The sequence below is a fragment of the Buteo buteo genome, chromosome Z (assembly GCF_964188355.1).
Source record: "Buteo buteo chromosome Z, bButBut1.hap1.1, whole genome shotgun sequence".
Classification (NCBI taxonomy): domain Eukaryota; kingdom Metazoa; phylum Chordata; class Aves; order Accipitriformes; family Accipitridae; genus Buteo; species Buteo buteo.
In genome coordinates, this window is record NC_134204.1 from 64,259,673 (window position 1) to 64,272,729 (window position 13,057).

At 38.4% G+C, this 13,057-nt stretch overlaps 1 protein-coding gene across 4 annotated transcripts in view; it reads left to right on the top strand.

Moving 5' to 3' along the window:
• Positions 1-13,057, top strand: part of APC (APC regulator of Wnt signaling pathway) — a 113,337-nt gene extending 100,280 nt beyond the window's left edge. For all 4 annotated transcript variants that reach the window (XM_075020999.1, XM_075020998.1, XM_075021001.1 and 1 more), the window contains one exon: positions 403-13,057. In XM_075020999.1, the coding sequence (XP_074877100.1) occupies positions 403-6,970 (6,568 nt within the window). In that variant the 3' untranslated portion in view covers positions 6,971-13,057. The remainder of the gene's footprint in view (positions 1-402) is intronic.

Sequence of the window (13,057 nt, forward strand, 5' to 3'; positions counted from 1 at the left end):
TGACAATCTTTAGCAGTTCCACATGTGTATTTAGTAAACAGTTTCTGTGACTGAGTCTTAATATGTATGCATGTATTAAGTATAATAATTAAGTACAGTTATTTTTTAATGCATTTGATAAGGCAAGTATTTCACTTACGTAACAGGAATATGTGGATTAATACCTGCTGCTTGTTAATGATGAATTCTACTAAAAGCGAACTATTTATATTTGTAATAGGATTTGATTAGCATTCAGATGAAAGCTAGAGGAAATATGAGATAGATTTGCACTGGAGAATTCATGATTATCTTTTCTAAGGGCAAAACTTGCCTCTAGCATAATAGGTTTGTGTTTTGCTTTGTTTCTTATCCTTTTGAAATGCCACTTACTGGTATTTGCTTTCCATTACTCAACACCAGGCAAATCTTGCGAGAGAACAGCTGCTTACAAACCTTGTTACAACACTTGAAGTCACACAGTTTGACAATAGTCAGTAATGCATGTGGGACCCTGTGGAATCTTTCTGCACGAAATGCGAAGGACCAGGAGGCACTCTGGGACATGGGAGCAGTCAGCATGCTGAAAAATCTCATTCACTCAAAACACAAAATGATAGCCATGGGTAGCGCTGCAGCTCTAAGAAACCTCATGGCAAACAGGCCAGCAAAATATAAGGATGCCAACATTATGTCTCCAGGATCAAGCTTACCTTCTCTTCATGTCAGAAAACAAAAGGCACTGGAAGCAGAATTAGATGCTCAGCATTTATCAGAGACTTTTGACAACATTGATAACTTAAGCCCGAAAGCATCTCACCGTAATAAGCAGAGACATAAGCAAAATATATACAGTGAGTATGTCTTGGACTCCAGTCGGCATGATGATGGTATATGCAGATCAGAGAGTTTTAATGCTGGTAATATGACTGTACTTTCACCATATTTAAATACTACGGTATTGCCTGGCTCTTCCTCTTCCAGTAGAGGAAACATAGAAAATTCTCGATCTGAGAAAGACAGAAATCTTGATAGGGATCGAGCAGTAGGTTTAACTACCTATCATCCAGCTGCAGAGAATACCGGGAACTCCTCTAAGAGAATAGGAATGCAGATTTCTACTGCTGCAGCTCAGATTGCCAAAGTTATGGAAGAAGTAACAAGCATGCATATTCCCCAAGAAGACAGAAGTTCTGGTTCCACTTCTGAAATGCACTGTTTGACAGAAGACAGAAATGCCCCGAGGAGATCAGCCACTGCCCATACTCATTCCAATACATACTTTCCTAAATCTGAGAATTCAAACAGGACATGTCCTGTGCCTTACACAAAAATGGAATACAAGAGAGCTTCAAATGATAGTTTAAATAGTGTTAGCAGCACTGATGGCTATGGTAAAAGAGGCCAAATGAAACCTTCCATTGAGTCTTACTCCGAAGATGATGAAAGTAAATTTTGTAGTTACGGTCAATATCCAGCTGACTTGGCACATAAGATTCATAGTGCAAATCATATGGATGACAATGATGGAGAGCTAGACACTCCTATTAATTATAGCCTTAAATACTCAGATGAACAGTTAAATTCTGGAAGGCAGAGTCCCTCTCAGAATGAAAGATGGGCAAGGCCTAAGCATATAATAGATGATGAACTGAAACAAAATGAACAAAGGCAGTCAAGGAGCCAAAATGTAACCTACCCGGTGTACACTGAAAGTGGAGATGATAAACACATGAAATATCAGTCACCTTTTGGACAGCAAGAGTGCGTTTCTTCCTTTAGATCAAGGGGATCCAGTGGTTCAGATCAGAACAGAGTAGGCTCAACTCTTGGAATTAATCAGAAAGTAAACCAGTCCTTGTGCCACATTGATGATTATGATGATGATAAGCCAACCAACTATAGTGAACGTTATTCTGAGGAGGAACAACATGAAGAGGAAGACAGGCCAACTAATTATAGTATAAAGTACAATGAAGAGGAACATCATGTTGATCAGCCTATTGATTATAGTTTAAAATACTCAACAGAAGTTCCTCCTTCTCAGAAGCCATCTTTTACTTTTCCAAAGACTTCTTCAGTGCAAAGCACTAAAACTGACCATATTTCCTCAAGCAGTGGGAGCACATCAGCCCCCTCAGCTGCTTCAAAGAGACAGAATCAGCTTCACCCAAATTCTGCACAGAGCAGAGGTGGTCATGCGCAAAAGACTGCCTCCTGTAAAACTCCCTCTATTAATCAGGAAACTATACAAACTTACTGTGTGGAAGATACCCCAATATGTTTTTCAAGGTGTAGCTCTTTGTCATCTTTGTCATCAGCTGAAGATGAAATAGGACGTGATCAATCCACACGTGTGACAGATGCTAACAACACACTACAGATAGCAGAACTAAAGGAAAACAGTGGGGCTCTATCTACAGAAGGTGCAGTAAGTGAAATCACATCAACATCGCAACACATCAGAACAAAATCCAGTAGACTTCAGACTTCTAGTTTGTCTCCTTCTGATTCCTCTAGACATAAAGCTGTTGAATTTTCTTCAGGTGCCAAATCTCCCTCAAAGAGTGGTGCACAAACTCCTAAAAGCCCACCAGAACATTATGTGCAGGAAACCCCGCTCATGTTCAGCAGATGTACTTCTGTAAGTTCCCTGGATAGTTTTGAAAGCCGTTCAATTGCTAGTTCGGTTCAAAGTGAGCCTTGCAGTGGAATGGTAAGTGGTATTATAAGTCCCAGTGACCTTCCAGACAGCCCTGGACAAACAATGCCTCCAAGCAGAAGTAAAACACCACCCCCTGCCCAAGCAGTTCAAGTAAAAAGAGATGTAGCTAAAGGTAAAGTACCTAGTGGAGAAAAGAGAGATCCTGGTCCTAGACAGGCAGCTGTAAATGCAGCTGTTCAAAGAGTTCAGGTACTGCCAGATGCTGATACGCTGTTACATTTTGCCACAGAAAGCACACCGGATGGGTTTTCTTGCTCTTCTAGTCTGAGTGCTCTGAGTCTTGATGAACCGTTTATACAGAAAGATGTAGAGTTAAGAATAATGCCTCCGGTTCATGAAAATGAACATGGAAATGAAGCAGAAACTGAACAGTCAGGTGATACAAAGGATAAGCAAGACAAGAAAGCGGAGAAGCCTACTGAAGCAGAAAAAGACATTTTAGATGATTCTGATGATGACGATATTGAAATATTGGAAGCATGTATTATTTCTGCAATGCCAACAAAGTCTTCACGTAAAGCCAAAAAGCCTTCTCAAGCATCTGCTCCAAAAATACCTCCTCCTGTAGCCAGAAAGCCCAGCCAGTTGCCAGTTTACAAACTTTTGCCTTCACAAAGCAGATTGCAATCCCAAAAGCATGTGAGTTTTACACCAGGAGATGATATGCCACGGGTATATTGTGTTGAGGGTACACCAATAAATTTTTCAACAGCTACATCTCTGAGTGATCTCACAATAGAATCACCCCCAAGTGAGTTGGCCAATGTAGACAGTGTGGGTACGGGAGCAGAGTCAGGGGAATTTGAAAAGCGAGACACCATTCCTACAGAAGGTAGAAGCACTGACGACTCTCAGAGAGCAAAAAGCTCAACTCTGACTCCCCCTGGTCTGGATGATGACAAAACAGAAGAGGGTGATATTCTGGCTGAGTGCATTAACTCAGCTATGCCAAAAGGAAAAAGTCACAAACCTTTCAGAGTGAAGAAGATAATGGATCAAATTCAACAAGCAACTTCATCTCTAAGTAATAAAAACCAACCAGAAGGTGAGAAAAAGAAGCCAACATCACCAGTAAAGCCTGTTCCCCAAAATAATGAATACAGAGCACGTATAAGAAAAACCACAGAGCCTAAAAGCAATATTAATAATGAAAGAAGCTATCCAGAGAACAGAGACACAAAGAAACAGAGTCTTAAAAATAATTCAAGAGAGTTTAATGACAAATTGCCAAATAATGAAGAGCGTGTGAGAGGAAGCTTTGCATTTGATTCCCCTCATCATTACACACCTATTGAAGGAACTCCCTATTGTTTTTCACGGAATGATTCCCTGAGTTCTTTAGACTTTGATGATGATGATGATGTTGACCTTTCAAGGGAGAAGGCAGAATTAAGAAAAGGAAAAGAAGCAAAAGAAACAGAAACTAAAGACTGCACTAATGCAGAACAGTCTTCAAATCAGCAATCAAGTAACAGGACACAAGTTTGTCAAAAACACCCAACAGGCAGAAGCCAGCCTAAAACTTTGTCTCAGTCAACTAAAGATATTCCAGACAGAGGAGCGGCTACAGATGAGAAAATGCAGAAATTCGCTATTGAAAACACACCTGTTTGTTTTTCTTGCAATTCATCTCTTAGTTCCCTCAGTGATATTGATCAAGAAAACAATAACAACAAAGAAGGGGAACCTGCAAAACATGGTGAGGCTACTGATTCACAGATGGAACCAAACAGACCACAGACTTCTGGTTATGCACCTAAATCATTTCATGTTGAAGATACTCCTGTATGTTTCTCTAGAAACAGCTCTCTGAGTTCTCTTAGTATTGACTCAGAAGATGATCTTTTGCAGGAATGCATTAGTTCTGCTATGCCTAAAAAGAAAAAACCCTCAAGAATAAAGAGTGAAAGTGAGAAAAATAATTCCAGAAATACAGGTGGTATATTAGCAGAAGATTTAACACTGGATTTGAGAGAGATACAGAGGCCAGATTCAGAACATGGTTTCTCACCTGATTCAGAGAACTTTGATTGGAAAGCTATACAAGAAGGTGCAAATTCTATAGTTAGTAGCTTGCATCAAGCTGCGGCTGCTGCATCGCTATCTAGACAAGCTTCATCAGACTCTGATTCTATCCTTTCATTAAAATCTGGTATTTCTCTAGGGTCACCATTTCATCTTACCCCAGACCAAGAAGAAAAACCTTTCACTAGTAATAAAGGTCCAAGAATTCTGAAGCCAGGAGAAAAGAGTACACTGGAGTCTAAAAAAGTAGAATCTGAAAGTAGGGGAATCAAAGGAGGGAAGAAAGTGTATAAAAGTATAATTACAGGAAAAACTCGCTCCAATTCAGAAGTTTCAAGCCAGTTGAAGCAACCACAACAGACAAGTGTGCCTTCAATTTCACGTGGTAGGACAATGATCCATATTCCAGGAGTTCGAAATAGTTCTTCAAGTACTAGTCCTGTTTCCAAAAAAGGTCCCCCACTCAAAACCACAAACTCCAAGAGTCCCAGTGAAGGCCAAAGTTTGACTAGTTCTCCAAGAGGAGTCAAGTCATCAGTGAAACCTGAGCCAGCTCCTGTAACTAGGCAGCCATCAGGGTTGAACCAGAGTGGATCAAGTAAAGGACCTTCTAGATCAGGATCTAGAGACTCCACTCCTTCTAGACCTCAACAGCAGCCATTAAGTAGGCCTCTGCAATCTCCGGGCCGAAACTCAATTTCCCCAGGAAGAAATGGTATAAGTCCTCCGAACAAACTCTCGCAGTTGCCAAGGACTTCATCTCCTAGCACAGCTTCAACTAAATCTTCAGGTTCAGGTAGAATGTCATATACATCACCAGGCAGGCAGATGAGCCAGCAAAACCTTACAAAGCAAACTGCCTTACCCAAGAGTACCAGTAGTATTCCACGAAGTGAGTCTGCTTCAAAAGGGTTAAACCAGGCTCTCAGCAGTGGTGGATCAAACAAAAAGACTGAACTATCCAGAATGTCATCCGCAAAATCTAGTGGAAGTGAATCTGACAGATCTGAGAGACCTGTTCTCGTTCGTCAGTCAACTTTCATTAAAGAAGCTCCGAGCCCGACTCTAAGACGGAAATTAGAAGAGTCAGCTTCATTTGAATCTCTGTCTCCTTCCAGACCGGATTCTCCCACAAGGTCCCAACTACAGACCCCAGTTTTAAGTCCATCTCTTCCTGATATGTCTTTATCCACTCATTCAACTGCCCAGACTAGTGGTTGGCGAAAATTACCCCCTAATCTCAGCCCTGCTGTAGAATATGATGGGAGACCAGCAAAACGTCATGATATAGCTCGTTCTCATTCTGAGAGTCCGTCTAGATTGCTGATCAACAGATCAGGAACATGGAAGCGTGAGCACAGTAAGCATTCCTCATCCCTTCCTCGTGTAAGCACTTGGCGAAGAACTGGAAGTTCCTCATCAATTCTATCAGCTTCTTCAGAATCAAGTGAAAAGGCGAAAAGTGAAGATGAAAAGCAACATGGAAGTTCTCTTTCTGGACCCAAGCAAAGTAAAGAAAGCCAAGCACCAGCAAAAGGTACTTGGAGAAAAATAAAAGAAAACGAAATTCCTCAGATAATGAATGATCCTCAGCATTCTTCCTCGGGTGCCGCAAATGGTTCTGATTCCAAAACTCTCATCTATCAGATGGCACCAGCTGTCTCTAAGACAGAGGACGTGTGGGTGAGGATAGAGGACTGCCCAATTAACAATCCTCGATCTGGAAGGTCACCAACTGGAAATACTCCCCCTGTTATTGACAGTGTTTCAGAGAAAGGGGGTGTGAATGGTAAAGATTCTAAAGAGATTCAAGAAAAACAAACCCCAGGGAATGGAGGTGTTCCTGTTCGTACCATTGGTTTAGAAAACCGTCTGAACTCTTTCTTTCAGATAGACAGTCCAGACAAGAAAGGCACTGAAACAAAGCCTCTGCAGAATAATCCTGTTCCTGCCCCAGAAAATAATGAAAGTACTGTAAGTGAGCGTACACCATTCAGTTCCAGTAGCTCAAGCAAACATAGCTCCCCCATTGGTGCTGTTGCAGCAAGAGTGACTCCTTTCAACTACAATCCAAGCCGCAGGAAGAGTAGTGTGGACAATAGTTCTGCTCGGCCATCACAGATACCAACACCGGTAAATAACAGCACGAAGAAACGCGACTCCAAGTCTGAAAATCCAGACTCCAGTGGAACTCAGAGTCCTAAACGTCACTCTGGCTCTTACCTGGTAACCTCTGTTTAAGTGCAACAAAAAATAAATAAAACTGATGTATTATATACAGCAGCTATTTAGAAATTTTGTTTCAAATGAAACTTTAAAAGATTGGGGATTGATTCTTTTGTTTTTTTTATTTGTTGTAAATAGTTTTGATTCTTGTTAGAGGGTCCTTGTTCTGGAAGCCATATTTGATAGTATACTTTGTCTTCACTGGTAATATTTTGGAGGAATACCTGATGGACAGTTTGGAATAAAATTGCTAACACAAGTATATTTGTACAGTATGCTTAACATATATTTAATTAGCATCCCATCCCATAATCCTTCAAATATGGCTTGTCGTTGAAATCATGGAACATTGCAGATAGAGATGATACAGTCATGTTGCTTTATCAATTATTTCTAGATTACAGACTGACTAAACTACATCAGGGAAGAATTGGTATTATTTATGCAAAAAAGTATATTCAGTTTTAGTATTTGTGAGTCCATCTAACCCAATAATTAATCATGTGGCTGTGAAATTCACAGTAATATGGTTTCTGCTGAACAAGCCTTCCCAGCCTGCTTTTCTGCATGAATGGAACTGATGGTTCATTTTCTGAAGTAATGATTAACATTTCTGTGGTCACATAATGTGCATAGATAGTTATGGTGTAACAATTTACACTTTCTTTGTGCTCTGGAAAAAAAAAAAAAAAAGGAAAACTGTGTAACTGTAAAACCTTGAACAAAATTATTTTACCTGAATTAGAGTTTATCTTAAAGTAGGTAGAATTTTTTTGCCATGCTGTAACTTGTTGTATATTCTGGTATTTGAGGTGAGATGGCTGCTCTTTTATTAATGAGACATGGGTGATGTCTCAACAGAGACTAAAATGAACATTTCAGAATAAATTATTACTATATGTAAATTGTGTGTGTTACTTCTGCATTACCTAAAAATACGGTATTTTGTTTTGAGATGTCACCATATAATGTGTTATATAATGCACTTAAACTTAAGGCCTGATCCAGCAGAATCTTGCACCTCCAATATTCGTTCTTCCTTATCACTGACAAATGGCTGTTGTAGGATGCTTATAACAGTTGCAGGATCAGGCCCTAGGTCTTCTGTAATATATTTGTAATTGAGACAGTTTCACACATCTCAGGTGCATAACAAGGCTAAAAGGCAGGGTTTTTCCAGTAGCCAAGCAGTATAATTGTTTTCGTGACTGCAAGCCTGAAACAATATTGTATCTATAAAAATAATATTTGTAAAACAAAAGATTTTTTTAATTGGGGGAAATAAGGTAGAATGTGAAATAGTTACTATAGGATGAAATTTTAATTCTATTTGAAATCTTCATGCATTTTTTAAATTTATTTTTTAAAAACTATGAAGGGGAAAATATCGCAAGAATGCCATGGCAGCAAGAAATTTGTTACCGTAGTAGAAAAACAATTTTATACACAAACCAGGACATTTGCTGCCCTAAGCCTTTTGGATGCAAATACGGTCTGTGCTACAACAATGCTGAAAAGACAGATTTATGCTTTAAAAATATAAATATAGTATGAATTTAGATGAGAATTGGTTTGAAGTAGAAACATGAGAGAGCAGAACATTACCCATTCTGTGCATGATTGAACAAACCATGAAACAGTATGTCAGTTTTGTTGTATCTCAACTGGACTATTCTAAAATTAGCACTCTAAATAAATGATATTCAGGATTCAAAATGCCCTGATTTCAGGAAGCCCTGAAATAGAGCAGTTTACCTTTATGGTAGCTTTAACACAGTTGCACAGTGTATCACATCTGTGGTTTTTGTACTTCACCTGATACTGAAATGAATCAATTTTTGTTTTGAATTCACCATAAGACATGAGCTGTGTATGAACAGAATTGAGATACTATGAGCCAACAGAAGTCAACTTAGATAAAGTCAAAAGCCAATACCAAAAATATCTGTTTGGCAGAATTGGTATCTTATTTGCTCTTTTGTTCTTTGCTTCCTGTCAGATTTGCGTAGAGACATGCCGTGTTTCTATATCATCTAGTAGATCTGTTAACAAGCAGTGCTCCTCATGTTAGCATTTGAAATATTTTGCATATAGTATCTTCACAAAGCTTTTAATGGGAATATTAGTGTCCTTTTAAAGATGAAATAGGAGGCAGAGATTTTCTGATGTGTTCAAAGTCAGAACTTCCTATTGGAGTAGAATACAGAACTCCGTCCTTGAGTTTAAAATGCAAGACCACTTTTGTTATAAATGATGTGATACTTTTTTTGTGCTGGACTTTTAACTACTGATATGAAGATATACCACATAATCCAGGATAGCTGTTCAACACTGGCTTTACATCTATGAAGTGTTGATATAAGAATTTAAAGGTAAACTCAATCTCAGTAAAGAAATTCTGATTTTAGTTTTATAACTGAGGGAATCAGAAGAAGATGAGGTGAAACAATAAATAATTGTATATGTATCAAACACCAGAATGTCTTTGAAAATTGTAGTGGCTTCTCTAGATAGTCTTGGAGGTACTTCATGATCATTATAATTGGGAAGTTTCTCTTAATATCATCATAAGTAACCTATATTTATAGCAAAGACAGATGAGAGAAGCTTTCCAGCTATAAGGGTAGTGATACACTAAAATATGCTTCCCATGGGAGTTGTTAGATTTCCATTATAGAAGATATAAGAAGAGGTTTATGAAACATCTCATAGGGATGGACTATAGTATATTTCGTATTGCCTCTGTGCAGAGATGGGCTTAGGTGATCTTTTGAAATCCCTTCCAGATCTACATTTCTCTGATTCTTTATCTAAAATATTTAGCATCCACTAAGAGCCTTTTAGAATATTTAAGGACATCCATGCTGTTTGATTTATGTTAGGGATGAGGATACAAAGTTATATTCTAAGCTTAACTATAAAAAACAGATCCCGGAAATACAAAACTCAAAAAAAAAAGAAAAATGGCTGTAGTAAGTATAATTGGTCTTGGATTTTGTTAATGATGTCTAAATTCATGATAGTCAAATTTGATGTATGCTGCTAAATATTTACTCTTCTTTCTTGGTTTTATTTTTATGAAGTTGCCACAGCAGGTGCAAGGACATTCTTTATGTCAAGGCAAAACAAAGGAAAGCAAGGAGCTAAGGAAACCAAGACTCCTTTTACTATTCTTCTGGGATGCACTGCCTTTCTTTTTGCAGATCGTGACAGAACTTTTGTGACTTGTGCTCAGACCTTCAGTTGTCCTTGAATTAGCTTACCATATCCAGAACATATAAAACTTGTACTTAAAAATCATTTTATACTGAAAATACACTCATAAAGCTCATTTCAGACTGACTTAGAGCTTTGTCCTCTTGATGTGAAAAGCAGAAACATGACCTCTCCACAAATGGTAATTGGTTCACTTTTTAAAACGTACATTCATTTTAGTTTCCTGCTGTGTGCCCCAGTTAAGGTTATTGCTCATTTTCTGTGAAAGCTTTTCTGATTAAATATTGCAGACTTTAAAGGGGAACTAATCTATTTCTGTTTTTCATGTGCAGTTCTCTATCAGAGTATTTTCCCCTGAAAGCTTTAAGGTAATTCTCAAAACTCTGTCAGAGATGACAGCTTAAAAATTGAAAGCCTTGCCAGGATTTCCTGATGAGATTGGAATATTGTTTCAAGCAGGATTTGGCTGCAGAATACAAGTATAATTTATGCTATAAACTTCAGTAAGCAACAGTATTCTTCAACATAGACTAGTATCTTTGATGGGTTTGGGAAGTTAGTCGCTGTGTCTTGGGTAAAGGGGGAGGGGAAAAAAAGGGACAATTTTGGAGACTCTCAGCCATATTGTCCCAGGGATGTACTTTCATATCTTCCCCAGTAAATTACATAAGCTGCACAGGAGAGAGAGAACATTTTGTCCCACAAATTAATGGGTGTTTATTCTGAAAGTGTATGAGTAGACCGTGAAACTGCAACACTTCCGTTCGATAATCTGACACTTGAATTCTTTGATGGTTGCTTTGGAGGACTTCCTAACTGTCCATCCCCCCATCACCTATAACAGAAATTGAGATAGAAATAGAGATTACCAAGAAGATAAGAATGTATTAGTATCTTCATTTTCTTAAGGATAAAGATCCATGTTATTGCTAGAATCAAAGAAACAGCACGCACTGTTGAAAGAAGTTTCCTTCTCCCTTCTGTGCTTCTGGCTGTGAATCCTGGCTCTCATCTGACCTTTCAGTGGACTAGCTCACCTCTTACTTAGCAGAACTGATGGAGGGTGTAGGATTAGTGCTGCATTTAGTATGCTGAATTTGCTTAGTGCAGAGTTTGACAAGCACTGCCTGAGCCAGCAGAAAAGAAAATAAACAGCTAGGGCTGGTAGAAAGAGGTTGGGATAATTTCCTTTATGGGTGGTCAGTGGGTTGGATCAAGCCATTACAGGCAATTTTAAGCTGATATGCCAAGTTTCAGACCTGTTCTTCACCCCTTTTGAGACAGCAAAAGCAAACTAAAGTTGGGGGGGGGGGTACTTCTAACTATTGTTCACTTTGAACTTTTGCTTTGCATTTAAATACATTATGTTCGGGTAAGTCCTTTATCCTGGAAATTATGACAACTAACTTCAGAAATATTACATCAGTCTATAGTTTGCACTTGTGGAAAAGAAGTATTTCTTCATCAAAAATACTCCAAGAACAAATTTTTCTACCATACGTAAACTTCTAGGTGATAATTTTTAAATTTACAATATTGAATTCAATGCAGTAAATCCTTCCAGTAAAAAGGATTGTTACGAGATGTCTCCCAAACTGTCTTTTCTCATCTAGCTTTCATTAAATAGTATGAACAGCCATAACTGTGTGGCTAACAATCACACGTAGACTTCCACCTAAACATAACTTCATATATCTACTGTAATGCCTTGCAAAGTCGCATCCACCTGCCTGACAGCTCTGTTCTTGTTGAGATGTGTGATTTGGATGAAGCTGCGTATCAGAAGTAAAGTGTCAGTTAATACGAAGCGTCACTTCCTTCACATGCTTAAAACTTTGGGGACCTTCTTAATACCAAATTACCCAAATGTATTCACCCTCTGGTTCCACAGCCATCTCCTTTGCACTTTTACATTTAACCAGAAGAGATGCCCATGCTTTTATTTTCAATTCAGATGACATGTAGAAATATGATTGCTGCTTCATAGTTTCCTATATGCAGAATAACAGATTGTATCTGTAAATGTGTTATAGAGAATGTTATGTAGTTATGGTTGAGTTTGTAGTCAGAATGGTAAGTTAACTGGTTATGTGTTGTGTTTGGTTACATACTGGAAGTGCAAGGGAATTTGTTGTGGTGCAGAAGAGCTTAAGAGTTCACAACAGTAATTAATGTAGGTGTCAATTAATTTGTGATGCCAAGATGAATACAGAGTATGTATTTAATACATAGGTTTTCTGCTGTCAACTTTCAGTTTACCAGATGTGCTGTTTACTTACTTTAAGACTGGGTAATGCCTCCCTAGCATAGTTTTGCAAATTACCTTTCTTAGGAAATTTCCACATAGTTAGAGTCTTATGTATTTATGAATTGCTGCCACTTCAAGATTTCAGGAAATTATTCTAATTTTGCTGTTCATGAAAGCATCCTTTGCTTGAGTGGCTGTGGAATTGCAGTTAGGACATTAGGAAGATGTAGAGGGAGCTTGTTCACTCAGCAAAATGCACTTCTGCCCAGACCTCAAGCCATACGTACAAACTGTATCTCTAATGCCCTACTTCTTGGTGGGATTTAACATGCATAAAGCTTGTGCTGGTTCTCTGCAAGTAATTAAATTGTTATCCTCTGAGATCAGATGCATCTTCCCACCTGTAAATGTTGTTTCTCTTGAACAAACTCAGCCCACAATCATCCTTCCTTCAGTTCTGTTGTTTGCTTCTGCCTGAGATGCATTACTGTTTATACCCTAACGCTGTAATTAATTCTTTCTTCAACTATTCTAATGTATTTTGTTTCACAGTATACTTATTCTGAATTTAGTCTTGCTATGCATAATTTATTTATTACTTGCAGTGTTATATAAAATTTCCTCCTGATTGCACCTTG